We start from the raw sequence: 27,928 nt of genomic DNA on the forward strand, positions 1-27,928 counted from the left end.
TTTTGATTGGTCGATGCTTAACTATTACTTTAATCAAGCGAGGCCAATTTTCACCTGGCGTCACTCCGGCGGACGCTCGGCGAGGGTGCAACGCCCCCTTTTGACCACACAGGCCGGCTAACATCGGCCAGCCGTTACACGCCAGAGGGGCGCTGTTCTCACCTGTTTTTTGGCAACTAGCTAGAAACCCCGGCTTAGACCTAGTGCGAGACTAACCCAACAGCCCTGCTATACATCCTACCTCGATGAAGGTTATAATGTTCACTTTTAGTTGACTTTGTTTCAGAGACGTGTTGTTTCAACTTTGTGGTCATTTTGGAGGCTGCAGTTTGCAGTGCCGTTGAAGGGTATTGTGCTAAACCGACAGGTGTTCCTATTATTTTGTCCTCCCCATTTTTAATCAATGAGAGTGGCTCAAATCAGGAAACACCAAAAAAAAAAACAATATAAAACATCCTATGCTGACACCATATATATGATATTAACAGCATATAAGCTGATATCAATTCAGTAAATGGACCAACCGCTTCAAAAAATATTGTCTTATTCAAGAACTCTTTATTATTATAAATAAACATTCCCAACACGTACGTTTATTTCCTTTTCTAGCATACATCCTTTCGCATGTAACTACATGTGTTAATGTGATAGTAGAGTGAACTGGGGGGAAAACAGAAAAAAAACCCCACATCTTTAATTAAGAAAATCTTAATCAAATGCCAGGTGACAAGAGTCAGGTTGTCTTTAAAATATTTTTGTTCCCAAACAATCATCCTGAAGTGTTACTTCAAATGAGCTTTTCTTTCCAGCATTTATTGTAAAATGTGCTCAATTCTGAGGATGTATGCCCTATGAAATCCTCTGCAGCTCAGATGTGAGATGGAGAATTCAGCGATGCCTTTGAGAGAAAACTGCGTGTGAATACAGTATATTGTTCATGTGTACACGAGATGACGCCTACAGCCCCCATCGGCATTCAGCCGACTAGAAGTCACCAAGGCTCAGATTGTCTTGTATTGTGTTTGACTGTATTGTGTGTCAGGACATTGAGAGAGTGACAAAGACACGACAAGAGGACAGATGGAATAAAGTTTCTGCACAATTTCCCTCGTTTAGACAAGATGCAGAGGTTGAAGGTGATAGAAGATCTGAGGGAAGAAGAAAAGGAGATGGGAAAAAAAAAAAAAAAGGAGCCAATCACAGTCTCTTTCTGAAACAACAAAAAATGTAGTTAAAATGTTCAAATCGGCCTACAGATTCTCAGTGTTTGCGCTAAAGCTCACCAAACACTATCAAGCTCAATTTGTAAGCTTCCCTGTTGGTGAGTGAGTGAGTGTGTGTGTGTTTGTGTGTATGTATCCATCCTCAAAACAACTCCCTTTAAAAGTCAGTCCATAATAATGAGAGAGCCCTTTGTACGGACAAAAGAGAAGACCCACAAAAAAAAAAAAAAAAAAATGTGTACTGAGTCATTAACAATCGGTGGCAAATAACAGCAATTTCACAGCTAATTCGTAGATTTCACGTGTGGATGACTCCATCATGTCCCTCCATTTAATGCTGTGAATAGAGACACGCTGACATTACAACCATGAGACGACACTCGGTGTGTGTGTGTGCGTGCGTGTGTGCGTACCTGCCTGTGTGTGGTGGGCGAAGGTCTTAGGTTTAATGATTTAAGCCTAGTTTGAGTGTCAGACCTACTGCTGGGCACAGAAATGTGCAGCAGCGCACACACACACACACACACACACACACACACACACACACACACTCTCTCTGTTGTTAGCACAGGTGTCAAAATGACTGTAGTTGAGAGCTGATTGTTAATTGGTAATCAAATTAACAAATTGATTCCCTTAACAAGTCAACGTAGCCAGAGTGCATAATAATAACACAGTGCTCATACAATTTATTGTGCGTCATTACTTTCAAATGTTTTTTTGCAGCTTTATTCATCATTCCCAGAAACCGGCATTAAAAGGTCAAACAAATCTGTTTGGGCTGAATTTAACTGAAGTACTTAAGACAATTAATTCCCCTTTTTTGCCTGAACTACATTAAGTCATCTGGATCTGATTTCTTCCCATGTTGTCGGCATTGACCATGTGCTTTGACGCAAATTGCCCTGTGAAGTTTTACTTTACACCCGGACCCAGAGATTGTTAACGGTTCATTTCTTAGTTGCCTGTCACTGCCGTTTGGGGGGCCGCGAACATGCAAAATTGGTGAAACCGGGGCAGCTCGGTAGCCCTCATTGTTTATTCACTTTCTTGCCCGGAGTTAGATGAGAAGATCCGCAACACTCTCATCTTTGCATTGTAAAAATAGAGCTGGAGCTTGCACCCAGTTCACAAACACACTGTGTCCCGTTTGTTTAATCTGTAAGTGTAAAAATGGCATGATGTGGTTATACAGAAGATTATGTGTTCTTGGCTTTGCGTACGGCACCTTACAGATATTTTTAAGTCACCTGTTGCCACCATCTCATTCTATGGATCTACTCGAAAGATACTGAGCATTTTCAGGTTTGGGCGCTGTGAATCACAGCTTTGGTTACAGCCCTCACCAACACACACGTAACACCTACCTCAAAAAAGTGTGTTATGTCTCGCTGATGTGCTTCAAGCGATCCAACCTCAGGCAGTTTGACATGAAGGGAGTCTAAACAAGTGGTGCCGAGGTTGTAAAGGACTCGGTTGCACCTTAAATTACACCTCCCACCTGTCTATATATTTTAGAATCTATACTAAGGAATAAACCATAAAAATAAAATCAAAGGTAGACATACTGCATATTTAAGTTTATAGTGGTGTTGGAGTAGATGAAATGGGTGGTAAAACGTTAAGACTTTGGTCATTTTGCTCTCATTTTGAAAATGTCGAGTCATTACAGTTTAACTTTTTAAAAACAGCTACTGAAAAAAAGCCACGGGACAAAGTCAGAATGTGCATTGAACGTGGACTGCCACACGTCAACATCTACTTGACGTGTGGCATCTACTAGGCAATTTTTACTTCTTCCCTCGATTTCACCTCTGACAGTCGTGCCCTAGATATTTCTCCATCCTTGTCAGACACACTAGCAGGTCTCATCGGCTGCCAGCTGTGGAGGAGAGGACGTGGAGATCAGCGCAGATGAGAAGTGAAAAGGATGAAGGGAAGCAAATCGATCCAAAACCTCCATCCTAATCTTGTTGACATCCTCATATGGTGCAGACGGCAGCCCTGAAGCAAGGTTGGGGAAGACATCAAATCTAAAAATTGTCTTTTTTTTTTTTAAACCAATTCCTTGTCATTTTCAACACAGCTGGTAATTTAGTTTGAGAAAACACAGCAGACGTGAACACAGGTTACTTGGATGCACACGCGCTGAATTTTCCTCATGTAACATCCTTTTGCGTGTATTTCATCAGCTTCAGATATTTAGAAACTCTTCAGGTGCTTTTGATTTGTCAACTCAGATCTTTGAAGGCCCGATAAAAGTCTGACACATCACCAATCCTCTACTGCATCCCTGTGGTTGATGCATAAAGTGCAGTTCCTATAACTCACGAGGAAGAAACCACAGTTATCACAGGTTTTTAATATTTCCACTTCTGGCTTTTTATTTTCAAGCAAATGTACAGTTGTTTGCCGTTGACAGCTACAGAAAGGTTGGCAAAAATCCAAAAGTAAACCTTGATATGACTGTTAAAAACTGTATACAAAAAGACCCCAAAACTGTACATTAATTAATATGACTACACTACACTATATAATATATATATAGATATATATATAGATATATTTAATACATATATATACACTGTATCTGAGTGTACAGCGATTATAGATACCGTTGGTTATGAGAAGTATTAACACTATACAATAATACATTGTAAAAGAGAAAAGATAACATTCTACGTGAAGGCTGTCAGTTTAGGTGGTCTTGAAAGATCAGGACAGTTAGGACAAGAGTGACTGGTACAGTAAGACCTTAAGTCCACCACTTAATGGCTTTGAAGATTTCTACAGCGAAGTGTCAATCATCAGACAAGATGGTTCAGTGCAGGGGTGTATCTGAGCTAACACCACAGAAATCTCTCGTCTTTTTTTTTTTTGTCTCTACAGCTATGCATACATACATGTCCAGTTTTGCTTTGTCACAACCCGGGGTGGTTGTTAGAATACTCTTCTACATAAATAAGACACACATCACATATGGTCTCCAAAAATTAATTAAAAAAAAACAACAACAAAATGCTCTGGAGTAATTGTGGATTTTTTTTTTGGTAATGTGTTCATTCATTTATATGGATCCCTATGTTTTCTGGACAGAGATACAGGACGTACTGTACCTGACTGTCTTACATCACATGAAGGAGGGGCTTATGGCAATAATTCATGTACTCCGACTGTCTTTATGTGCCAGTATTCAATCATGCTTGATCAGAGTACTCCAATCATAAAGAATAAAAGCTTGTGGTGGTATTTCTCTTTCCTCTCTGCCCTCAGATACAGATTATTATATATTTTTTTTTAATTTTCGTCTGGGAGGATTTCAGTAAACAATTATACTAATTTCTATCATTTACTAATGGATTCAGGTGGGAAAACACGATCATATTCTACGACACTGAACTCTGGCCCACAGTTGTGGTTGACAAGCATCTCCCTTCAAGAACCTGTATCTGTCAAAGCCCAATTTGAATTCACACACACACAGCAGGAGGAAGAACAGTCTCTGCACCAATACAATTGGGGAGCAGGGAATTTTAAACTGTGGTGCTCAAAGCAACAATATCTCTTTTTAGAGACGGTTTTATGCCTTTTTGTTTTTCTTTTGTAATTTTGCCGAACTGACCCTTTAATTACGAAATCACAGAGACAAATGGATTTTACATTCAGAATCCAACAATACAAGCATCCTTTGCTTTACTGTTAATGTTTATATAAATATTGAAGTAGAAAACCACAATCTTGTAAGATTGAAGTAAGTCAGACATTAAAGGAAACATACACAGAATATTTTAAAAAACAAAACAAAAACAAAAAAAATCCACTGAGTGAGACCGTCACTCTCTCTTCAAGTGGTGAATGGGAATTTTATACTTTATACATGAATGAAAACAGTAAAGTAACATTTCAGAGACAAATGCCCTCCTGGACATATATAAAAATTTTGAATAAAAACATTAAAAAATAGATATTAAACATTAGTAGTTGAATATTTTGGTGCAAATAATAATGTAATGAATTTGTTTATCGATTGTGTATCAACTTTTAATATTTCACTGCTGTATTTGTTCCGAATAAGTCAGTAGGACAGTAGAACCTGTGTAAATTTAACTTTTACATTCACCTTTTTAATCATTTATCCATTCTCTCAGTCTCTCCTCAGTCATGCGTCCATACATCCATCATCTGCCGTGCCCTTTCATCCAAATGCCTATTATTAGTAGTAAATTTACCATAAAAGCAAGCAAAGACAGTTCAGCACAGACAGAGAAACCTCCACAAGGCACCTAATGTAAAGCAGCTACAAGTATCTCTATCGGCAACAAGGCTTTTGTTCGTAGATGAACTATTAAAAGTAGAGTATAAAACATAATTTCTACACTGTCTCACAATGGATGCGTAGATGGATGGATAGACGGAGAGATGGAGGAAGGGCCGAGACAGACGAGAGGGCGATGACGACGACGGAACGAGACGGCTGTCACGGAGGCGGGAGAACTTCCACTTCACTTCAGCGGAGGGAGAATGAGAGAAAGACAGAGAGAGAGAGGAAAAAAGTGCTAGAAAGAAAGACAGAGAGAATAAGGGTTGAAACAGGAAAGTGTAGGACAGAATTCAAAGACTGCACTGTGAAGGCCCTTTTCAAGGCGGAGAATCTCATTACGCTCTTGTGACACCATCGTAAGGCTTCTAAGAGCACGAGCACTGAGCAATTAGTTGCTATAAATCGATCTAACCTGTAAAGCAGAACACCTCACAAATATATTCTCTTGACAACATTAGATGGAACAACATCTGTATGACCATGACTGGCGGTGAATATCTAATACCTGAATTTCCTTTGGGTGAATAACGTTCTATCTTCTACCTTATTGCTCTATAGCTCATAAACTAAAAGCTGACTGATGATGACCAATCCAATGAAAGGCTTCTCTACCAGGACAGACATGGATCAGACCTGTGGTGAAAGACATCAAATATTACTGAGTGCAGTAAGGCTCAATGACTCAGTTTTGTACTCAGGCACATCTTACTGCAATTTCAGCACACAGACCAGCTCAATGTTTGGATCTGGATCATATGAGAAAAAGACCTTGGGGCACCGTTCACTACTGACGATGGTCCTATGCCTGAAATGAACACTTTTCTGACACATCTTAAAAATATTTTTCACCTTTTGTACATGTCACAAATTGACCCTTTTTTTTTTTTTTACTTCTTTGTAGGCTACCAAGCTTTTTCTTCTGCCCTTTGCTATAACAGATTTTATGACAGACTGTTCAATTTATGTCACTGGTCGGCTAAGTCATCAAACAGTTGACCTTCTGAGGTGCAGGCTTCAAGGTGAGCTTCGACACAAAAAAAAATAATATTTTCGATGAATCAGTTAAAGAAACAGATCAACATTTTGGTTAATTCGAAAATTGATACCACTCTCATGTTTGTAGGATAAATATGAAGCTAAGAAGCTTTAGTGGCTGTGCATTGACTTGTAAACTTGCATGAAATTGCCTTTAAAGATTTGCTGTTTTTCAGGGAAACTAAGAGACAAGTGTGTTATGTGTAGGTTGTGTATGATGGAATAGAACCAAAACCACGAGTGTATATTACAGTCATGATTTCCCGGTAGGACTTGGATGGACGTATGTGTTTTCTCCTTAATAAATGGCTAGATGACCAATGAGCAAATCTCAGAAATAATGTTAACTATCAATTTAAGGCATTGAGTAGTTTTGGAACCCTTGTTAGAATCCTTGCGTTATGATTGGTATGTTTGTAACTTAATTTTTAAGGTGTTCAAATGGTATGTAACTAAAAATCAAACCTCCTCAAACTTGACAAGTCACACACACGCCATGTTTTAAACATAAAATTTAGAGAAATTAAAATGAGCGGCTACTTTTTTCTACTGTCATAATTTTAAATTTCCCTAAAGTTGTCCACTAAGTTGTTTCACACTCTTTTCTGATGGCCACTTTCATATTAAGTGTTTTACAGTCACATCAATGTGTGTATTGAATTATGGACCACACAGTTTATCTAATTAAATAAACTTGCAGCATGCAGTAGCTGTAGCCTAGAGGAAGTCAGATTTTTCCCTCTCCACGTTCTTTGGTTCATAATCTCTGTGGTATTTACAAGATGACATTAAGGCATTACGAAACAGCTGAGCGGACGCCGTCACACAGCCATTTCTACTGGTTTCTATCACTAAAACAATAAGGCATGAAAAAAAAAAAAGACTTTGATTAGTCTCTCATAATTATTGGTAAATACAAGATGAATGTCCATAGTTAAAGTGCATCAAAGACAATAAGAGAGAAGGAGATCCTGCAGAAATGAATATAGCTCACAGGCTAACACGACCACTAGCTATCAGCACACAGATACACACACATCTATCTCACCAAACAGTCTGTACTACCTATACATGTTACTTTAAAAGCTGAAGTGCTGGAAGTGGAGCTAAAGTTGGTCTTTTTTCTTTAAGACATAATATACAATGACAAATAAAACAGGAAAAAAGACCAACTCAGATCCACTTTTCAAACACTAAAGCTTTACTTCTCTACCACAGCCCTCCTTACAATGCCGTAGGGTCTGACCCCAGAGTCCTACGGAGAATTTCGGGATAATATGTTTGCACACAGGCAACACCAGTTAGTCCTATAAAGAGGCAGAACAGACAGATGGAAGGAAGGAAAGAAAGGGAGAGATGGTAGGAATTGAAGAGAAGAAAATGTTTGGTCAGAGAGAGCCTTTGCTGGCTTAAGCACTGATACTGTCTTCCTCATCATCACCATCATCATCAGCAGCAGCAGGAGCAGCCCAATTCCAGTCACATCATGATTTTCACCATAATCAATTTTTTAAAGTCATATAGATCCCAACAGTTAGATAAAAGTACACTTCAGCTGCCTGCTGTCAAATGCAGACGGATGTAAAGGGCCAGTGCACATATTTTCAGTGTGACATTATATGCTTTATGAAATTGAAACTCTTGAGTTTGTTTTTTTTGTTGTGACATCAGCACACTGAGCCCTTTGCACGTTGTGGCGGTGAGCACGGCCCTGTGGATGGAGTCCTATCCAGAGTCGTCCCCGCAGTGCTTTACTTGGCTGCTGACTTGGGAGCAGTTATAACACATACTTTCATTGTAATCTGTTTCGGATGGATTGCAGGTAACTGCTATCAGGAACATAGTCCATTATTTGATCTCAGCTCTGTAACATAAATAAATTCAGTTACTTTTGGGAGACTTTACTTCCCAGCTATGCTAGCAGTGACCTTGTCCCGACAGGTTTATCACAATCACTCCTTTGTTCAGTTCAGCTCCAAGTGGATGCCACTGTATCTGATATCAGAATATAAGAATAGAAAAACCACTAAACAGAAATAAATTAGAATGAGGTCTCGGTCCCCGCCCCACTGTATGCGTGTCCCTGCCTTGGGTGGTGGGAGCCATCTACGAATCGGAGGAGGGGGGTGAAGGTGCAGTAGTCTGGCATTCTTTGCCAGCGTGTGAACATGACTTTCTTGTTAAAGGGTTCAGACCTTCGAGGGTTTGGGGGGTTCCTTTGGTTACCCGAGCCTCGCCGGTGGCTGCCAGCCTTGGATGGGGCATGGAGAGATGCCAGGGGGGTGAACTCGGAGAGCTGGCCCTTATAGAGTTTATCGGCATTCTGTATGAGGGTGAAGAGGGAGGAAAAGGAGACAGATTGGGAGAGATATTAAGAAAGACAGAGGGAGAGAGGGAGGAAGAAGAAGGAGAGACAAAAAAAAAAAAAAAGACAAAAAAGGTGTTACTTGTGGAGTACTGTAGAGAGCTCTTGGAAAGCAGGCGGAGGTGACACATTGAGGAAACACTGTTATCCCAGCTGGCCAAAATTCAAACTCTGATATGCTACACTAAAAAATTTTTATGGACGCATACTTTGGGATGAACTGGGGCCAGGCCTAGATAGCCCAGTATCAGTGCTGAATCTCTCTAATGCTCCTGTGACTGACAGGGAGAAAATCCCCGCGGCCGGGTCCCAGAGTATCGTGGGCAGCCTTTTCCAGAAGATGTGAATCTGTTGTAACATGGTCTAACACTCATATATGGGCGTAATGTTTGGCTGTGCATGTGCTGTAATGTGTTTGTGTGTCCGTATACTTTTGGCCATATTGTATATGGTGTGTACAGATCTGATTAATCAGACTGACTTTATATTTAGATACTGTCTGCTTCTTTATTACTGGGTCCTACTACCTAGCAGCTACATGTAAAACGACAACAGCATTTGTACTACCAGGTTAATTTTCTTGCTTTTTCACAAGCTAACTGAAGCAAAAACCTTTTTTTTTTTTTCCCCAGGGGTAACAGTTCTTACTCTTCTTCAGCTACAGCTCAGGTGTTTTGGAGTAGAGAGTCGAGCATGAGCTTCGGCTAGAGGAAGGGTATGGTTGAAGAGGCAAGTGCTAAGTGAGCTACTGGAAAAGACAAGACAATTTTCTGTGTCAGGAACCGCACCCTGGAAACAACTCAGACCATTCAGTTGATTTTACGATTTAAGAAAGTAATGCATGGTCTTTAATCTAATTGGCCAGCTGCGATGATAATGTCCCATGCTCTCTTTTTAGACACAAGCGATGCAACCCAAGCTCATTAGTGCAAAAAACACGAAGAAATAAATACTGTAACACCATAAGCTTGCTTTTATAGAACCAAACCTAAGCATGCAAAGGAAAAAAATGGCAAACAAACATGCATGAATGTTCAGTCCCAGTGTGATTGAACAGTCTTCTGCCTCTGCAGCGATGCCAAATGTGTCACTAGAGGGCGCCAGAGCTCCGTGTAAAGAATTACCCAACTAGATGCGAGGGCATTATACAATACCTGGAGAATTCCCGGATCATAGGACTTTTAAGACCTTCACAGAGGGACACTAACAAATACACTGACAGCCCACGTGTTAGTCAGATACAACATCCAAAAGTCAAATCTGGGGAACCACATACCACGGCAAAGTAAATCCCATCACTGCAGGATGTTAATATAACCGACCGTCACCCAATCTACCCATTACACCCACACACAGTGGCAGGATGTGTCCTTTACCGTGCTGAAGCCCTCTAGGCTTCTGTGACAGCTACTCCATCTAGTAACGAGTCAGAACTCTGGTAGGCCACGGCCCTCTCAAAGCCTGTTTTATCCCTCTCACACTGTGGACACACGCGCACACACACACACACACACGCAAACACACATACACATTCAGAGGCACATTTAAGGTCTACTACCTAGACATAAAAATACACATATTCTAACCTAAGTGTTAAAAGAAAACTGATTTCTAAAACAAAAAAGTTATTAAGCCCATACATCACACTTCACATTCATTGCATTTACACTAAAGGCAGTTTTGATGTTTGTTTTTTTCTCTCTGCCTGTGTAAATCCAGATGTAGCTGCACTGGCATGCAATCAGACCGGCTGACATGAGAGTCACTTCATGCAAAACAGCGATAGGGAGGAAGTAACAGGACATAGAAAAAGGAAAACACAGAGAGAAACAGGGATTTTACACAAGTTAGAGACGGGGGGAAAGGCAGAGGGTCACCTCCAGGAGGGCTGGGTTAGAAACTGATTCTGCTGGAGGTCTGAGACAGCATAAAGATGGTGGAGGGCTCAGAGACAAGGCACCGACGCTTAGTCTGCCACGGAGGAGAACCAGAGGGAGCGATAAGGCAGGGGAGGAGGATGGGGTGGGTAGGAACCAGGAGGTCAGAGGGAGAACAGGGGTGAGGGGAAAGAGTTAGTTTTGAAGAGCAGTCAGAGTGCCACATGATCAATTTAAGCGATTTTTCAGGTCATTAGAAGGCAAAGGTTCAAACCCCACTGCAAAAAGTTAGAAAACAAACACAACCGACTGTACACATCTACTCTGATATGCTGATGTCGCTGCAGCAACTGCTCTAACTGTCAAAATAATCATACAGGCCTGGAAGTCCTTAGCTATCCATGTACTGCACCTGCACCTAAAATTACACTGGTGCTGTGCTTTTCACAAGCTCCTCTGTGACTCTGTTTTGTTGCATACGGAATACTACCGCATTTCAAACTGGCTAATAGATGCCTTCTGACATTAATCATTTCTGAGCAACATGTCACCGAATACACCTCTAATTAGATCATTCTGCAGCCCAGGGGTCTGGTACCTTTCTTCATTCTTGATCCATCAGTAATACACCCACTCCCAGGCTCTGTGGCATTACTAACTTCTCTATTAATAAAATCTTTTTGAGTGTTAGTTGCTAAAAATACAGACATTATCTCTATTGTGCTTGTCTTACTTAGAAATAAAGGAGCACTGCACACAGACAGAGATGAGCTTACTGACTTACATCCAACAGAGCAGGGACATAGCCAAAGCCAGCATACATCTGCTGACCGTTAGACATTTGACACACTGCATTAGAGTTTTCAGAGTTGCTAGCATTTTGATCAATATTCACTACAGAGAAAGAGGCAAAAACATTACTGAAGAAATGAAGTAGCAACATCCTGTTTGTGAAAATGCTCTTACTCACAACGGTAAATCATTCCAAAAATACATTTAATAATTTGAAAAGTATGCATTTAGGTTTTAAAATGGTATCATTTAGGATGATTTTTTATTAATTTTTAAGTTAATGGTAGAACACTCATATTATATATTTTAAGTTTTTATGTATTCTGTATATACTGCATAATGTACAATATGTTATGTGTACATATGAATGCACCCACCTGTATGCGTTCAGTAGTGGTGGGCCACAGCGCCCTCCAGATAACCTTCTTTACCACATCTGGCAACAAACTGGCTGATATTAGAAGGATTATACTGAGCCAGGCCGGACCACTGGACAACATCTGCATGAACACATAGTACATCCTCTGGTAGTTGAGGAAGGGCCTGGAGGAGAGGAGAGGATGTTTTTTTCATTTCTTTCATTAACCTTTTTAGTTGTGAAGCCAAACTAGTTCACTGACTGTCTTATTAACATTTAATGGCAACGGGATTTCACAGGCTTTTACATAAAAATAATGCCCACAGCAGCTTTGGGAAATCCATCCAACGTTATTTTAAGTAAAAATATGTTTTTCAAAACCTACCAGATGATTCCTCCCCACAGCAGAGAGAAGACCACAAAGAAAATCAGCGAGCCCCAGATGACAAAATGGTTGATCCAGGTCCAGTAATGAGTATCTAGAGCCAGCTACAAGAGAGACATGACACCTGTCAGATGTTGAATTGTATAGCTCACTTTAATGACTCTAACCCTTCCTTGGGTGCCTCTGTGAGCGCAGATACTGTCCATACAGTACGCACGTGTCTGCATGTGTGCGCGTGGTTACCTTGAGTGTAACGGTGAAAACTAGCACGGTGAAGACCAGCGTCCCGAACGTCCAGTTTCCAAACATCTACAGAAGCAAAGTGAAAACAGCAGCTGTTAGTGACATGTTTCAAATGTAAGGACTTCATGTTCAGTACATTTAGTGTGGAATAAAATTCACTTTGAATGCCATATATACTGTTACATCAGTGAGTCCATACTGTAGTTTGGCTGCAACTCATTGTATAATGTCACAGAATCAGCTGGAAACTGAACAGATTCAAAGCAACTGTTTGAAACTGCTTAAAAACTTTCTATACACCTGACATGACTGTAATCGGGAGACATTCACAAGTAAATGCGCTTAGGTCATTCAAGATCATTCTACAGGCCTGGCGGTAATATGGTATAAAGTGATAAACTTAAGTGTAAATATTCAATAGGAGTCCAATCAATCAAACAGATGGCAGGGAGTTCAGATAGCAACATCCAGGTGGAGCATAGATCATCAGATGACCCATGAATGGGAGATGAGGTGTTTTTAAACCACTTCAGTGTTACAAGAAGAAGTGATGCGCATGTCATTCTGCTCGGGAAACGGTTAAAATCACGTTTACTATTTCTAAATGACCTAATCATAATTAGTCATGTAAATTTAAAACTTAGAAACTGGCGACATGAAGCAGGGCAGCCTCTCTACTGTCCTCAGGCAAAATTTGGAAGAACGCGTTTTTGTGTCGCTTTACAGCACAAAAGAGGATGACCGTGCTAGTCTTGCAACATAAACTGAAAACATTTTTTAATGTCTGGAAATGACAGAGAGTAGAGAAATTGAAACAGTGATGCAAAAATCTATTTCAGCCAATGAGAAGATTATTTAATCTGCTCTCTGCTCTTTGTAACTGAAGGTTAAAGGGCTTGTTTAATGTCTTCAACCCATCACACATATTGATACCGTGTACTGGAGAGCGCTACAGTACAAATATTACAGGTCTTCCACAATAGTCCCATGATGATGGTGATGATGGCAATACAAAGGTTAGGCCAAAATGTTCTTTCAAACTAACACTTAAATGCACTCTTTCTTGAAAACTCATGATAGTTATGAGGTTTTTTTTTTTTTTTTTAACCAAAATAAAAACCATGTCATAATTTAAAGGCATAACTTCGAACCTTTTGGCGACAAACATCCAAAAAGGATTATGAGACAACATTTTTATTTTTGCTTTGGTTTCCCGAAATGTGTTTAATCCATGGGAAAGGATAAAATGTATGAAATATGAATAAATAAAAAATAATTAATAAAATAATAAATAAAAAAAAGAACATAAAGGCAAGCATGTAAAAATTGTGCTTTTCAAAGCCCACCTGACGTGATAGTGACTAATGAAATGTGACATGACAAAGCCAGTGGGCCTTAAAATATTTGGTGGCCGCTATCATTAAAGCAACACACTGTAATTTTTAACAGTATCAATTAATAGGAATTTAATTTTCCTAAATCTAATTCTAAAAAACTGCATGTCTTATGAAATCCCCAATGATAACTTTTCTTAAAAAAAACAAAACAAAAACAAAAAAAAGCCCCTTCTTTCTGGACTTCGATGGCTCCATAAAAATACTTACATAAGGTTGGATATTTTCTTAAAAAGGATACTTTAGAGGTAAGAATGCATGAATAAAATGTGTGACTAGTGACACAGCAACACTTAAAACTTATGTTTTTGTGTAAACAGTCCATCCTCCTTCCAAAACTATTGCACCCAGAGTCTCCAGTGTTGTTGTATAATAATAACAACATGCCCAGGTACATTTCAATATTCTGGGTTTTCCCCTTTATTATTTGTAACATTTCAAAAGTGTCAGATTTGCGTCCTGTTGGATGAAAACGTCGCTACCAACTTCCTTGCATCTAACTCATTTCTTTCCAAATAAGTCTATAAGTAGTCCTGATGGTTCGGAGAGCAGACACAGATGTGACAATGGTCTTCTGCTCTAAAAGGAGCATCATTATCTGAAGGAGAATTAGATTAGATAAGATAGCTAAATGTTTCGAATTTCATGTAATTGAAGTATAGGTCCAAATCTTTTTTCTATATTTATTTATCATGTGCTTTTAACTGAACACCCCCCCCCACACGCACAGACACACACGCACACAGCAAACAGCACACAGCACACACTTCACCCACACATTAACACCTGGACACATGGGCATGGTTCTAGGAAATGGCAGGTCACTACACGGAAGCCTACAGTTGGTGTATCTACAGCACGCACTGAGGGCTGGATGTGAGATGAATGGTGAACAGATGATGGGTGGTTTGCTATCAGACTGTGTGATGGGACGAAACAGGAAATTGGAAAGTGAAACTAGGGAGTGATGACTGAGACACAGGGACAGGCTTACCATCTGTGTGTTGGTTGTCATTAGCTGGGAGGAGGACAGAGAAGCAAAAAGAAGAAGCAACACAAAGGTAAGAGAAGAGGAAGAAGAAGAGGAGAAGGCCAGAAGAAGAAAATCATAACAAAATAAACAACAGTTCTGTGGCTGGAGAAGAATAAATAAAAATTAGATGCCAAAAATATGTGAAATCAAGCAACTCAAAGCAGTCCAAAGGTTTCTGGGAGTGTAACACTTCTTGAAAATGAAAGGAGACATTGAGGACACAGAGGAAGATGGTAGAAAAACTGCCATGCTGTCGTGTCTTGGATGTGAATGGAATGGAAGAATATATATCTATATCTATCTGTATATCTATATATCTTCATAAATACCTATATATCTCTCTATATCCATATATCTATATATCTCTAATATATATATCTATATAGATATATAGATATAAATACACACACGTTTATATATTAAAAAAAACAGTCATTCCACTAAAATCATTCTTTACTCAAGGGAACATGTTAGAACAGCAGCCTTCAAACTTTTTCTGCCTTTTTTTCCTGCAATTAAATGCTGTAGAAATGAGGAAGGTTATTTTGTCAGTTGCAGGGCTGGGAAAGTCATCACATGCTGCATATTTGTTGTGAAAATGAGCTGCAAGTGTTGCATTTTTCAAGTACAGTAAATATCTGGTCTATCACACATTAGTACAAAATTAATTACTAATAATTATCTGGCGACAAAATATCAAGTAATTAACAAATGCAACTGCCAGACAATTATACAGTAACAGTTAAGCGTTTAACCTGGTATTTGGTAGCCGCTACATTCACCAAAACCAGTACAGCTTTAATGTCACCTCGCGCTACAACTTGACAAATTACCTGCAAGTAAATATTTATGCTTACTACATAATAACAAGCTAAATATCACACATTGGCCAAACTGTAAAATGAAGTGCTACTGAATAATCTTCAGCAATACAGTGCGCCACCTTTAATTTTGAGCTACAATCAAAGTAAAGAATAAAAACCTAAACGTATAGTAAGAAATACACTATCAAAGCAACTCTGTGTCTGTCATAAAGACAGACAGTTAATGCACCTTGAACCTGGTAATAAAAAATAGCTGGTGAATAAGCTGAGATTTAAATCATAAGGAAAAAATGTCTTTATTAATAAACTGAAAACGTCCCACAAAGACAGAAAAAGACAAATGACGATCAGCAGATTGTGGATGTGGTTCTGCCTGTTGAAAATGTGCACATTGACAAACTGAAATAGGAAATTAAAAGCTAAATATTTTCTATAAAATTATGCAGCCTAGAGTTTAATATAAATATAAATGTCCAGGATCCATGAATTTCATTTTTTTAAAATACAAAACAGGAAAATACAGACAGCAGTTATGCTATGTTATGCCTGCATTAAGCTGCCTGTGGATTTTGTCTCTATTGATTTGGACAATAATTAAATCTCGATGTTAATAGATAAAGTTTAAAAAATAATAAATAAAAAATTTTAAAAAATCTCCTTGCCTGAGATCAAAATCCTAGCTATGAGCTGTCATAGACACAAGGGTGTTACCTGTCCGTTGCTGGTGAAGGTGGTGTTGTCAAACAGGAAGTAAGCACCAAAGAACATCACGATGGCGTCATAAACACCCAGGACGGTCCAATAGATGAAGATGGGCCACCGCAGCAAAGAGTTCTTAGCAATATCTCTGAAGATAAACACAACATAACAGTAACATTATCAATTACTCATATTGCCCCCTTCTGATATGAGTCATTACACATTTACTGATCAATACTACATTAGCTGCCTTTTGGACCTACCTTTAACCAGAAATGAATGTATTACGATATTCCTATGCACTGACTCATGAATACATTACTGATATAGGCCCCTTATAAACACTAAAACACACTAATACTGAAGTCTCATTGTCTGTGACAAGAGACAAGGGTCATACGATGAGAAAAGGAAGAATTCAGCCTGTGAGGAAAAATGCTTCATCAAATCACACGAAACCTCGAGCTTTCACTTTGGAAATGTTTGAGCTGTGGCCAAACTGAATCCAAGGACACCAAATTAATTGGGAGCTTTCTGCCCTATTAGGCCTGAGTTGAATGTATTAAGCAAATGTCTCATTTGCATGGATATAAAAATCAATAGACAGCGTTTGTGCCTGCAGTTTATGAGAGCCAAGCAGACCTAGTATGCCTTTGCTTTTGAAAATATTTCATGCTATTACTTTGTACATCAACAATCCAGTGGAAGGTTTTATGACTGAGAATGTCTGAAATGCATGAAATAACCTGAACTTTAAATATTCAAAATTTATTTATTTTTTGCTCGTGAAGGTTAAATAAACACTGTTCTCGTTGGGGAACGTATATGGAATAATCAAACTCAAGTGCAGAATATTTTAGCATAAAACAGGCAGTTCATTATGTGTTGGAGTAAATTGGATCATTGAAACATCCAGAGAATTTCTCTTGTACCAAATTGGTATCATGATAGCATGTTTCCCCTGCAGTGAACAGATGACTATTAGAGAGTTGAGGTGTCTGATGTGAGATGACCTCCAGAGAGTCTTATTCGCTGGAGTATCACTCTCTGCCATGATGATCTGGATGTAGAGGAGCCTGTACAACACTGACCTGCTGCTGGAGGTTCAACACCAGGTCGTACTGCTGGTAACACTTCATTTCCACAACCCAAACTAAATATTCTCACACCTCAGCCGGTAAAAATAATTAACAATTTTACAATCGCGCATACACGTAGAGTTCACATTTTGTTTTTGTGCCTTGCTAGATCAACACTAACCTATACAGAGATGGGTCCTTCTTCAGTATGTCCATGTTAATGTGCTGCTCTATGAGACTGTAGAGCAGAATGGGCAGCGAGGTGAAGCTGATGTTGTACAGAGTCAAGTAGGCTGTATCGTACAGTGGCTGGGGAGAAGTACAGAGAGCAGCACTTCAGTCATTTTTCCTTTCATTCCTAATGACTGTTTGTGTATTTTGGGTACGTGTGTGTTTGTGTCTGTGCACGTGTGCGCGCGTGCGCCTACCTGTTGTGAGAAGCCACAGAAGAACTGGTAGAGGAACTGGGGGAAGATGAAACAGACATTCTGGGAAAGACACAAAATAAATGTGAGAAGAAAAGCAGGCCAGTAGTTTAAACAGCGAAATAAAGTGTAAGATCCTCTAGTTTTTTTTGTTTGTTTTGTTATGTTTGTGTGGCTTTTTTTTTTTCCAAATTCTTGCTGAAACTTGCTGACTTTAAAAAATATGCAAATACAAAATTATAGCAGTGATTCAATACAAGACAAAAAAGGGAATCGACTAGGGGAAATTTTGGCTACTCTTTCAAATTTTATGTGCATCTCTTTTTTTTTTTGAAATTCACTTAAAAATACCACGTCTTCAAAAAATACCACAATTATAAAGGGAACAAATATTCATAAACAGATTTCTAACTAAACTACAGTCCAAACCAATAATAAAAACAAACCTGACAAAAATAAAAATGCAACTTAATATCAAGTTAAAAACAAACAATCAAAAAACTACTCATCTCAAACAAACACTGTTTCTACCTTGTAGAAGAAGTATTGCACAAGTTCAGAGATGCGTATGTAATAATAGTGTCCATGGACGAGCAGCATCTTCTTGAGGTGTTTGAACTTTGGGATGGCATAGTCACTGTTCCTCATTGCCTGACGACCCTCTTTACCCATAATACCTGGAGGGGCAGACAGAAGTCTGTCATTTCCTGGTACTTCAGATTACATCTGTAGTTAGTGAACACATTTATATACTATATTATGTGGTTAAAGTAATACTGTAGACCTACGTTAACCCCTAAAATTCAAAGGGCCCAAATTCAATCTTGTTACAGATGCCATAAAATCACGCATCATTAAAGTTGTCTGTGGATCTGCTTTAACCAACAGTATAAAGGGTTTCTGCAACAGTGTTACCGGTCTGGTGTTTTCCTGTGCTACACTGAACAATTACTGCAGTGTGGTGTAGGCTGCAACTTATTATGTTAAAAAAACGAAGCCAACAGAAAAGTAGCAGTAGGTATTAGCATGAAGTAACTTAACACAGAAGAGTGAGTTAAATCCAACAGTGCAGGATGGGTGGAACAGCCAGAGCACTAACCAATGCCAACATGGGCCTCGAGGATCATGCTGACGTCATTAGCTCCATCTCCGATCGCCAGTGTGATTGGGTGCTCTTTGGAGGCTTTGATCAGCTTCACAATCTGGAAAGGAGTGGCATGGAAGCAAAAGTCACATCACACCTAGGAACTCTTACATCCACAAATCACCAACAGCTGTTTCACCACTACCCATTCCGACTGACATCTGTACGTTACAGACACTCCTGTCAGCCCGTACAGGTGCCATCAGAGGTCCCTGTACCTGCGCTTTCTGGAGCGGCGCCATTCGACAGCAGAGCACAGCGCTGCAGTTGCGGCAGATTTCTAAGAAGATCTCTTTGTAGTTCCCTGAGTTTGAGTCCTCCTGGCCGGGCCTCATCACCGCAGAGAGGGTGGCTCCATCAATGATAAGCCCATAGTCAGTATAGTCACCTGATAAACTAGACAAACACAAGACCAGTCAATACTCAGGGAAACACAATGGAAAAATAGAATGCTATTCAGGACAGTTTTGCAGGACTTCATTTGGCTACAGTATAACGCTTTCTTCTAATTCTGTCTCATTGCAACAGAGATTTAAAAAAAATATATCTGAGAAATACTATTTCGCTCTCTTTCATTTTGAACTCTTCATTTCAAAGCAGGTAACAGGGTGTTTTTTTGTGGAACTCCGTATGATTTACTCTGTAAACCTACGTATGTATCTCATGCGTTACATGTTTTCTACAAGGTTGCTAAGCTAAAGACTTAACATTGTCTCCCATAGACACAGACACACACCCAGAGAAAGTGTCCCTGGTCATGCCTCCGTGCTGCCTCAGGACGGTCCTGCTCAGGTCAAACAGGACATCGTGAAGGCTCTGCTCCTCGGTGCGTTTGGTGGTCAGCTCCAGGATCTGGGTGTTGCGACGGAAGAGCTTGCTGGCATAGCAGGTTGCAGCCGCCGTCTCCATCTTATCTCCGGTCAGAACCCACACCTTCATACCGGCCTTGTGGAGAGACTCTATGGTGTCCGCTGCTTTTTCCTGGAGTCTGTTGTGGGGGAAAGAGAGAAATCACACTGACATGATTGGAATTGAATGTCTTAGTTGCGTAAAATCAATATTCAAAATATCCCTCAGAGGCAACAACAGAGACATACAATATAACAACACTTGGATTATTTTCTGTCTGCCTCTCTTTGCACAGGATGAGCTGACTTGCAATGCCCTCTGGATTAAAGATCCCCATTAAGCCTGTGCTGTAACTTTCTCAGTAGCGCGTGTGCGATTGGAGGGTTGAACTGCAATTTTGCCCTTGCTCAGTCTGGCTCACTTAGAACTGGGGCAGCACTCGTCACACGCACAGAATCAAGAGTTAGTGCCTAGCGGTTTCTGAAGTGCAGACAAAAGGGTTTTAAGAGACCGAAAGCACAGACTAGATTTCTATAAATAGATCCTCCACCTGTCCTCAACAGCAGTGGCTCCAAGCAGTATTAGGTCTTTCTCTATAAGGTCATAGGCCTCCGCCAGTCGTTTGTCCCGGTCCTGTAGTGCCAACTTGGCCCCGCTCAGCAGGTGGCAAACCTCCTGATACTGTTCTTGGCTCAGGGGCCTATAGGCAACACAAAGTGTCCTCAGACCCTCCTGGAAGAGAAAGAAGAATCAAAAAGGGTTAGACTGATACATCAAGGAATAATTAACTGATCTACACAGAAGAACACATGCATTTTCCATCGAAGATCCTAAACAAATAGCAAAATACAGATATTTAGAAGTTGGTCTCTGAATGTGAGGGCAGCAACCGCTCTATCTATTTGAGCCTCACCAATACCACACCCACCACAGATCACTCTGTTTTCACTGCGAAAACCACAAGTGAGGTCTTGGTGACCTGGTTTCCACTAAAGGTTCAATTCACTTTATTTAGCTCATCTTAATGGATAAACTGAACTACAAACTTTGCCTTCAAATAATCTCATACTGTGATAATCATTTCTGCATTTTGGGAGTTATTTTGTGATAAGATTTTGCAGTTTACTGCTTTATTATATGCACTTCTCTTCAGCCCACCTAGTTCTACCTCAGTTGGTTATTTCTTACATTTCCTAGGAGATTTTTGGACAATCAAATACGGGTGTATCAGGAGAACCAAATATTACAATATAACATATCTGGTGGCTGTGTGGCATTCTGTCCAGTGTCCCATTAATTATTTGAAGTGTTTTAGTGTGGGTTCTTTCCTTAAAGTAGGTTCTTTCACAACTTTTTTTTTTGATTAAGTGCAGCATTAGTTAGTCCCACAGACAGAGGGCCTGGAGTTATGAGATTATGAAATACATGTTCAACTGCAATGTTTAATAGCTGCTGGGAAAAAACGGCCAGTGCAATTTTTGACTATTAGAAGCCACACAGAACAACTGCTTGGTGGAAATGTGCCATGCTCCACTGATCTACTTCCTGTAGTAACGATGGAAACAGCTGTGGTCATGTGCTGTAGCTGTGGTCACACAACCTTTGAAATTCTCAGAAATGTTCCCAAAGAAGATGACTTTGTGTTAGTTTATGAGTCTTTGAGAGAATGAGAAAGTTTATGTGTGTCTTTTTGTGCGTGTGCCTGTGTGTGTGTGCGCATGCTCTCACCACTGCGTTGTGCTCCACGCGAGCTCTAACCTGATCCACCTTGCCTGAGATAACCCTGGGGAAGATGGAAGAGTCTGCACCTTTGCAGAACAGATAGAGCTCACCTGCTCACACACACACACACACACACACACACACACACACACACACACACACACACACACACACACACACACACACACACACACACACACACACACACACACACACACACACACACACAAGGGTGAAAGAGAGAAATATAAATGCATATAAATCTAAACATATACATGCATACTGTGTGTGTGTGTGTGTGTGTGTGTGTGTGTGTGTGTGTGTGTGTGTGTTTGTGTGTGTGTGTATATATATATTTTAAAAAATTTTGTTTTGTATTACCATTGCTGGCCCTGACAATGACACTCATCCTCCGTCTGACTGAGTCGAAAGTCAAAACCTCCAGCAGCTCAAACCTGATAAATAAAATAAATCACACAAAACAACATTGAAAATATACTGTAGTTACATTAAAATCTCACACAAATCTTTAAAAATCCTACTTAATGACCTCAAACATGGACTATCATCAGCTTGAAAGCCCGGAGATACAAAATTTTCAGCAAACAATCATCTCTGTTCATCACTGTACTAAATTCATAATCATGGCTGCAAGGCTGCTGGTTTTAGCTGTTACTAAGCTACTCGCACCTGCTGCAGTACTGACGTAATATTACAAATGCAGTTCAGATCAACTCTAATCACTGCTCTAAATTTATATGCTGGCCACAAAGTTGTTAACCAAACAATGCAAGTATGGTAACATGCTGAAACTGTAAACAAGCTCCTGTGTCCAAAATGTTCAATCAAACTAAGTAAATGCTCTTGTTTTAATTTTTGGGAAAGTACCATCGGGATAATATCAGTGGTAAAAAATAATCTTAAACAACAACAAGAAGTACTGTGTTGGCTATAAATAACTTCTAAAATAAATAAAAACTGATAAGAGAATTGCCGCTGAAGGTTAAAGAGATAAACAACATTGTTTCCAAAAGGGACACGCTCACTTCTCAATCTCATCCTCTCTATTCAAGATCTCCATGTGACCGTCCGTGAGCCTCAGATAGGTGAAACCGAGCCTGCGGCAAAGAGCAATTCATTGTTATTGAAAATTGAGCGGATGAACTGAATGTTTGTATGTATGTGGAAAAAAAAAGACAGAAAAAAATAATGTTTTTTAATGCTATGTGTGTGCAGATGTCTTTAATCACAATTCAACACTCTGATTATCACTGGCTGTGTGTGTGTGTGTGTGTGTGCGCGCACGCTCCACCTCTTCATTCCCTCCACCAGCGCCACCTCGTCTGGAGATGAGGAGATGTAAAAGGAAGTGGACTTGCCCTGGTGGATGCCATGCTTGATCCCGTCCACCGTCTCCTCCTCCTTCACCTGCACTGTGTGGCATAAACACAGCGCCCGGAAAAACAGCTCCTCATGCTCCTGTGGTGGACAACCAACACTGTGTTAACCCCAGACACACACACACACACACACACACAAAACACAAAACACAAAACACAAAACACACAGACACACACACCGAACACACAGACACACACACAGAGACACTCAAAATTAGGCTATGCTGACCCTGGCTTCGGGACCTGGCGATGTGTCGATCATGTCCATACTGGCCGCACCAGGCATCACCTAGCGACAATATAAATCAGTTATGTATGGTTTATATTAACATGAATTGAGGACTTTAAACTGTATGTAGGATGTGGAAAATGACAGCAACAGAAAACAATTAAAAGTACGTATGTGTATGAAAGCATGGACAAAACACAAGCATACATATATATATGAAAAAGATTAATAGAATTTATAAAGTAAAATGTAGTTACTACACATTTGTGTGTGTTTTTACAGCACAAGATCACAAATTAGGCGTAAAATGTGATGTGGCAGTACTGTAGATCAAGACCCTATCTATCCATCCATCAGGTTGTTACCTGTCCGTTACAGATAGCTTGAGGCACGTAAACGTGTCCGTCCACACAGCACTCTATGAACTCCATGTTGTTCTCTGTCAGAGTCCCTGTCTTGTCTGTAAAAACATACTCCACCTGGAAAGACAGCAGGGCAAGTGTCCTGTATGTGTGCTTTTCGTGTAATACATGGGCCAGTGACTCCTAGTTTATCTCTAAATCACTTCTCTGTGTAATACAGCAATATTTGCTTTTACGTTAGTCTGCTGAGAGTGAAGTGGTTTTCTGCTACCTGTCCCAGCTCCTCATTCAGGTCTGACGTGTTGACCACGGCTCTCTCCCCCAGCTCCTCATCAAACATCTCATCATCCCACATGATGAAGTAGGAGCCCAGGAACTTCTGCATCTCCACGGTGACGTACATGGAGACGGGAATGATGTAGTTGAAAAGAACCATGAAGGCCAAGAAGTCTGTGAACGCCCTGATCACCTGGGGATATGGAGGAGGAGGAGGAAGAAGAGTGTAAGAAGGTGAACAGGTGATGAAGAAAAACACATTTTTTGTTTGGACTGAAGGACTCACAATGTGCCTCTGTCTCTCTGCTTCTGTCCTCTCGTTGTACCACGGCTCGTCTCTGTTGGGATCGGCCTGCCACACGTATTTCAGCACAGTGTTGATGAGGGCCTTGCTGATGAGAATGCACAGGTAGACCAACAGGTAGGCATTCATCGACCTGCAGGGGGAGACAAACAAGCAGCTACTGAGATATTTATTCACAGTTCTTTTCTATACTCATGTTACGGACAGAAAACAGAACACCGGGAGCTTCAGAGCTTGCAGGATTTTTTTTCTTGGACCAGTGTCAAACAGTAGACCAAGTGCTTTTTAGACTGTGGATACTATAAATGCCTGCCTGCGCACTTTGACTCATTGTAGCAGTTACTTAATTACTTACATGTGCGTTAGTGTTATGATTTCAATACTTGAATCCTCTCCATTCATTTCTTACTTCTGCTACACTCATGATATAAAATACACAAGTTGTGGGTATTTATTTGTTAATTTATGGGGGGGGAAATAATACATAGTACATATAGAATAAACCCAATTAAAACAGTAAATGAATCAAAATGAACCCAAGATGCAAGGAAGGTGTAATCATCCAAACTAACTACAGAGGCTGCATTGGCAAGCATCTGGCCATATCAACACAACATCAACACAGATAGAAACTAGACAAACAAAAGCACGAGGATCCAAAAAGACAGTGCAGTGAAGTCCCACAGGTCCTGTTTGGATTGTAACACACTGTATCTGTCAGAATAGATACTTGTATAAAGGGAACAGCTGAGACAAGGCATTTACTCCAAGCCAAGTTCATTTTGGCAAAAGGAAGGCAAATACAATTCCAATGAGTTAATCAGGCAGACACTGTAACCAAGTGTAAATATAATCCACCTACAGTCAGTCAAGTCTACTGGCCATCTGGCTGGAAGATGCAAGTCAACGCCAGATGGAAAGAAAGTGATCAAGTCAGTGCAGTGAGCCACAAGGACCCTCAGTCAGCGGAGAAATTGAGAATTGAAAAGTGAACAGATGGATGGAAGGATGGGTAAAAAAATATAAGCCATTATCTAAGCCAGTGTTGACAAAAAAAGCTGAATGCTAAAGTCTGTAAAGCGTGCATGTGGACATCAATTGATGCTAAAAGGTTCTCCTCCAGAGACAATTCTATATTTTGTATACGAAAATGAAAGAGAGAGGGAACTTACTTCTCTACTGCAGACCGTTTCTGAGACTTGGACTGGTAGTTGAGAGCCATCTTGGTTTCCATGCCAGTGTAGATGGCAACCGCTACAGGGAGGAAGAAGTGAATGATGAACGTAGAAGTAATTGGTGACCAGTAGCTTGACAAAACAAAATCTTAGCACAAGGTTAATTTATTAGCTTTTTCCAGAGCTTTCGATTCCACCTCGCAGTATTTGTCAGCAGATGGAGTTTGCTCAGTTGTCACAGAGATATATTCAACCATACACATCATCACTTGATCACTTGATGACAACCGAGCAAGCTTTATCCACTGAAGAAGACAAAAAAATGCAGTTGAAAGCTCTAAAAAAAGATAGTAATTGGACTTTGAGCCAAGATTATTTTGTCAAACAAAGTTGAATGTTTTTTTTCTACCCTATTAGTGTATTTCAAGTGATATTACCATAGATGTACTCAGTGTTCTTGAGTGTGGCCCCTCGGAGCAGCAGGTTCTCTGATCCTAATGGCCTGCACACAGACAACAGCTCATTTAGACTTAACATTTAGATGGTTTCATCACTGTAATTGTGAGGGGGTTATTGCCGTATTTGTTTCTCCCAGTACACCCATACAACTTGATTAAGTTGTAATCAAGTTAGGATTAAGTTACTAAATTTAATTCTGAGAAAAATGTGAAAACATATAACATTTAGAGCACAGCCTATTCAGCAAAAACTTTTTGTATGTTTGTTATAAATCATTTAACAACCAAGGTTACGTTCCTATTTTATTACTATCACATACAAAGGAACTAAGACTTAATTTTGAGGTCATTACTTGATAAAAGTAAAAAAAACAAAACAAAACTACACCATCTAATGTGTCATACAGTAAAAATCAGAAATACTGTTTGAAGGAAGATTAAATAAAATGATTACTCTGTCAAAATCAAAGTAATTTCACGTTTCTCAGCTAAAGTAGTAAAAGGTGACAATGAATAAATAAAATGTGAAACGATTAGTGGAATAAGATGATATTTAAAGTAATATTTGGGTAAACTCAGATTTAATTGATTGATTCGTTACAAAAATTAGCAGAGTAAGCTATTACACTGGGAAAAACATTTCTCTGACACGTTCGGGGTTCGGGTTACCTTGCCACTGGCTCGCTCTCCATGTAGATGTTGATACGGCCCACATATCTGTGCAGGACGGAGGCAATGGGAGAAAAGTGAGAGAAGACACATTTCAGACATTTATGTAGCAGGAGAGTCTTTTCCAGCTCTGCGAGTGTTTGGGTTGTACTGACTTGTACAGGTCCGGCTGTGGTTGTTCACATTCTATAGTGGCGTGGATGGAGTCCACCTCTTTTTCTGTGTTATAAGCTTTGGTGTCCTGAACTGCATAGTATGTCTGGGAGAGCAGGAGGGGAGGAAAATTGATCAAATCAGGACAGGCAAAGAGGGAGGAAGAACAAAGATTGAAATAAAAGGGATAGATTAAGAAAAAATGAAAGAGAAATGTATGGGGAGGAAGAGGATGGGGGGAGAAAAAATGGAAAAAATGATAGAGGGAAGCAGGGGAGGAGAGGAAGGAGGGCGGGAGAATGAAGGGGAACAAGACAGCAAGAGGGATGGTGGGAGGACCAGAAGAAGAAAAAAAAAGAGGAAGAGGGAAAGAACAAAATAGAGTGAGAGAGTTAAAAAAGCTTCTTGAAAAAGTTTCAGCTTGAATGCTGCGACACTTTTGGGCTTTTGAGGCTTCACAAGTATAATAATTTACAGCTGTAAATCATTATCATATTAAATCTGAAAACAGGATTATGGGTATAAACAAATAAGACCTTTGTAATGACAACTGGCAACCTTAACTTGATTGAAGTAAATAAAAGATGAAACTGTCAGGCTGGATAAAGTGAACTTACTGTCCTGTACTTGAATACACACGCACATACACACCTTGTGACTGCTCTCCCCATCCAGACTGGCTGTTGTGACAAAGCAGGTCCCATCACCTCGAGAGGAGGAAAGAAGTATGAGGTCGCAAGGAAAAGTTTCATCTTCTTTTACCAAGACAACATCGCCGACCTGAGAAAGACAGATAGTCAGAGGCAGTCTATATTTATAACTAAAATATACTGTATGTACTTGAATAAAACCCTGAAGACTGTAACCCATGTAAACAGTTATTTCCAATTTTTATTCCATTTTCTTCATGTTATTTTTCTCATTTCAACGTGTATCTGGTGATACCACTCAGGTCACACTAGAGTATCCACTGGTCAGCTTTATGACTCAAAGCGACAACCTGCAAGTGGTTGCACATTCAAATTTCTTATTTCGGGCCAACAAGACGACATGGTCGAATTTGTCTCTACCCACACAAACTACTGTAGTTGTCAGCTGAGATCAAAAGCTGACTTAAGGGCTCATATTATGAGG

General features: G+C 39.9%; 1 protein-coding gene across 7 annotated transcripts in view; it reads right to left on the reverse strand.

Moving 5' to 3' along the window:
* Positions 1-4,559: 4,559 nt before the first annotated feature.
* Positions 4,560-27,928, reverse strand: part of atp11a (ATPase phospholipid transporting 11A) — a 53,437-nt gene continuing 30,068 nt past the window's right edge. For 2 of the 7 annotated variants that reach the window (XM_040142067.1, XM_040142069.1), the window contains exons 6-32: positions 27,446-27,574; positions 26,797-26,900; positions 26,642-26,689; positions 25,952-26,016; positions 25,512-25,593; positions 24,322-24,472; positions 24,031-24,228; positions 23,763-23,876; positions 23,398-23,457; positions 23,081-23,247; positions 22,815-22,886; positions 22,150-22,223; positions 21,775-21,878; positions 20,597-20,778; positions 19,934-20,185; positions 19,416-19,593; positions 19,153-19,255; positions 18,585-18,730; positions 18,057-18,116; positions 17,810-17,937; positions 16,562-16,697; positions 14,988-15,011; positions 12,600-12,665; positions 12,357-12,460; positions 11,991-12,156; positions 11,606-11,644; positions 4,560-8,902 (exon numbers count right to left, since the gene is read on the reverse strand). In XM_040142067.1, the coding sequence (XP_039998001.1) occupies positions 8,621-8,902; positions 11,606-11,644; positions 11,991-12,156; positions 12,357-12,460; positions 12,600-12,665; positions 14,988-15,011; positions 16,562-16,697; positions 17,810-17,937; positions 18,057-18,116; positions 18,585-18,730; positions 19,153-19,255; positions 19,416-19,593; positions 19,934-20,185; positions 20,597-20,778; positions 21,775-21,878; positions 22,150-22,223; positions 22,815-22,886; positions 23,081-23,247; positions 23,398-23,457; positions 23,763-23,876; positions 24,031-24,228; positions 24,322-24,472; positions 25,512-25,593; positions 25,952-26,016; positions 26,642-26,689; positions 26,797-26,900; positions 27,446-27,574 (3,234 nt within the window). In that variant the 3' untranslated portion in view covers positions 4,560-8,620. Of the gene's footprint in view, positions 8,903-10,320; positions 10,425-11,605; positions 11,645-11,990; positions 12,157-12,356; positions 12,461-12,599; positions 12,666-14,987; positions 15,012-16,561; positions 16,698-17,809; positions 17,938-18,056; positions 18,117-18,584; positions 18,731-19,152; positions 19,256-19,415; positions 19,594-19,933; positions 20,186-20,596; positions 20,779-21,774; positions 21,879-22,149; positions 22,224-22,814; positions 22,887-23,080; positions 23,248-23,397; positions 23,458-23,762; positions 23,877-24,030; positions 24,229-24,321; positions 24,473-25,511; positions 25,594-25,951; positions 26,017-26,641; positions 26,690-26,796; positions 26,901-27,445; positions 27,575-27,928 lie in introns of all 7 variants that reach the window. The other 5 variants (XM_040142071.1, XM_040142072.1, XM_040142073.1 and 2 more) reach the window with 5 other exon arrangements.

Source organism: Xiphias gladius, chromosome 13 (assembly GCF_016859285.1).
Source record: "Xiphias gladius isolate SHS-SW01 ecotype Sanya breed wild chromosome 13, ASM1685928v1, whole genome shotgun sequence".
Taxonomy (NCBI): Eukaryota; Metazoa; Chordata; class Actinopteri; order Istiophoriformes; family Xiphiidae; genus Xiphias; species Xiphias gladius.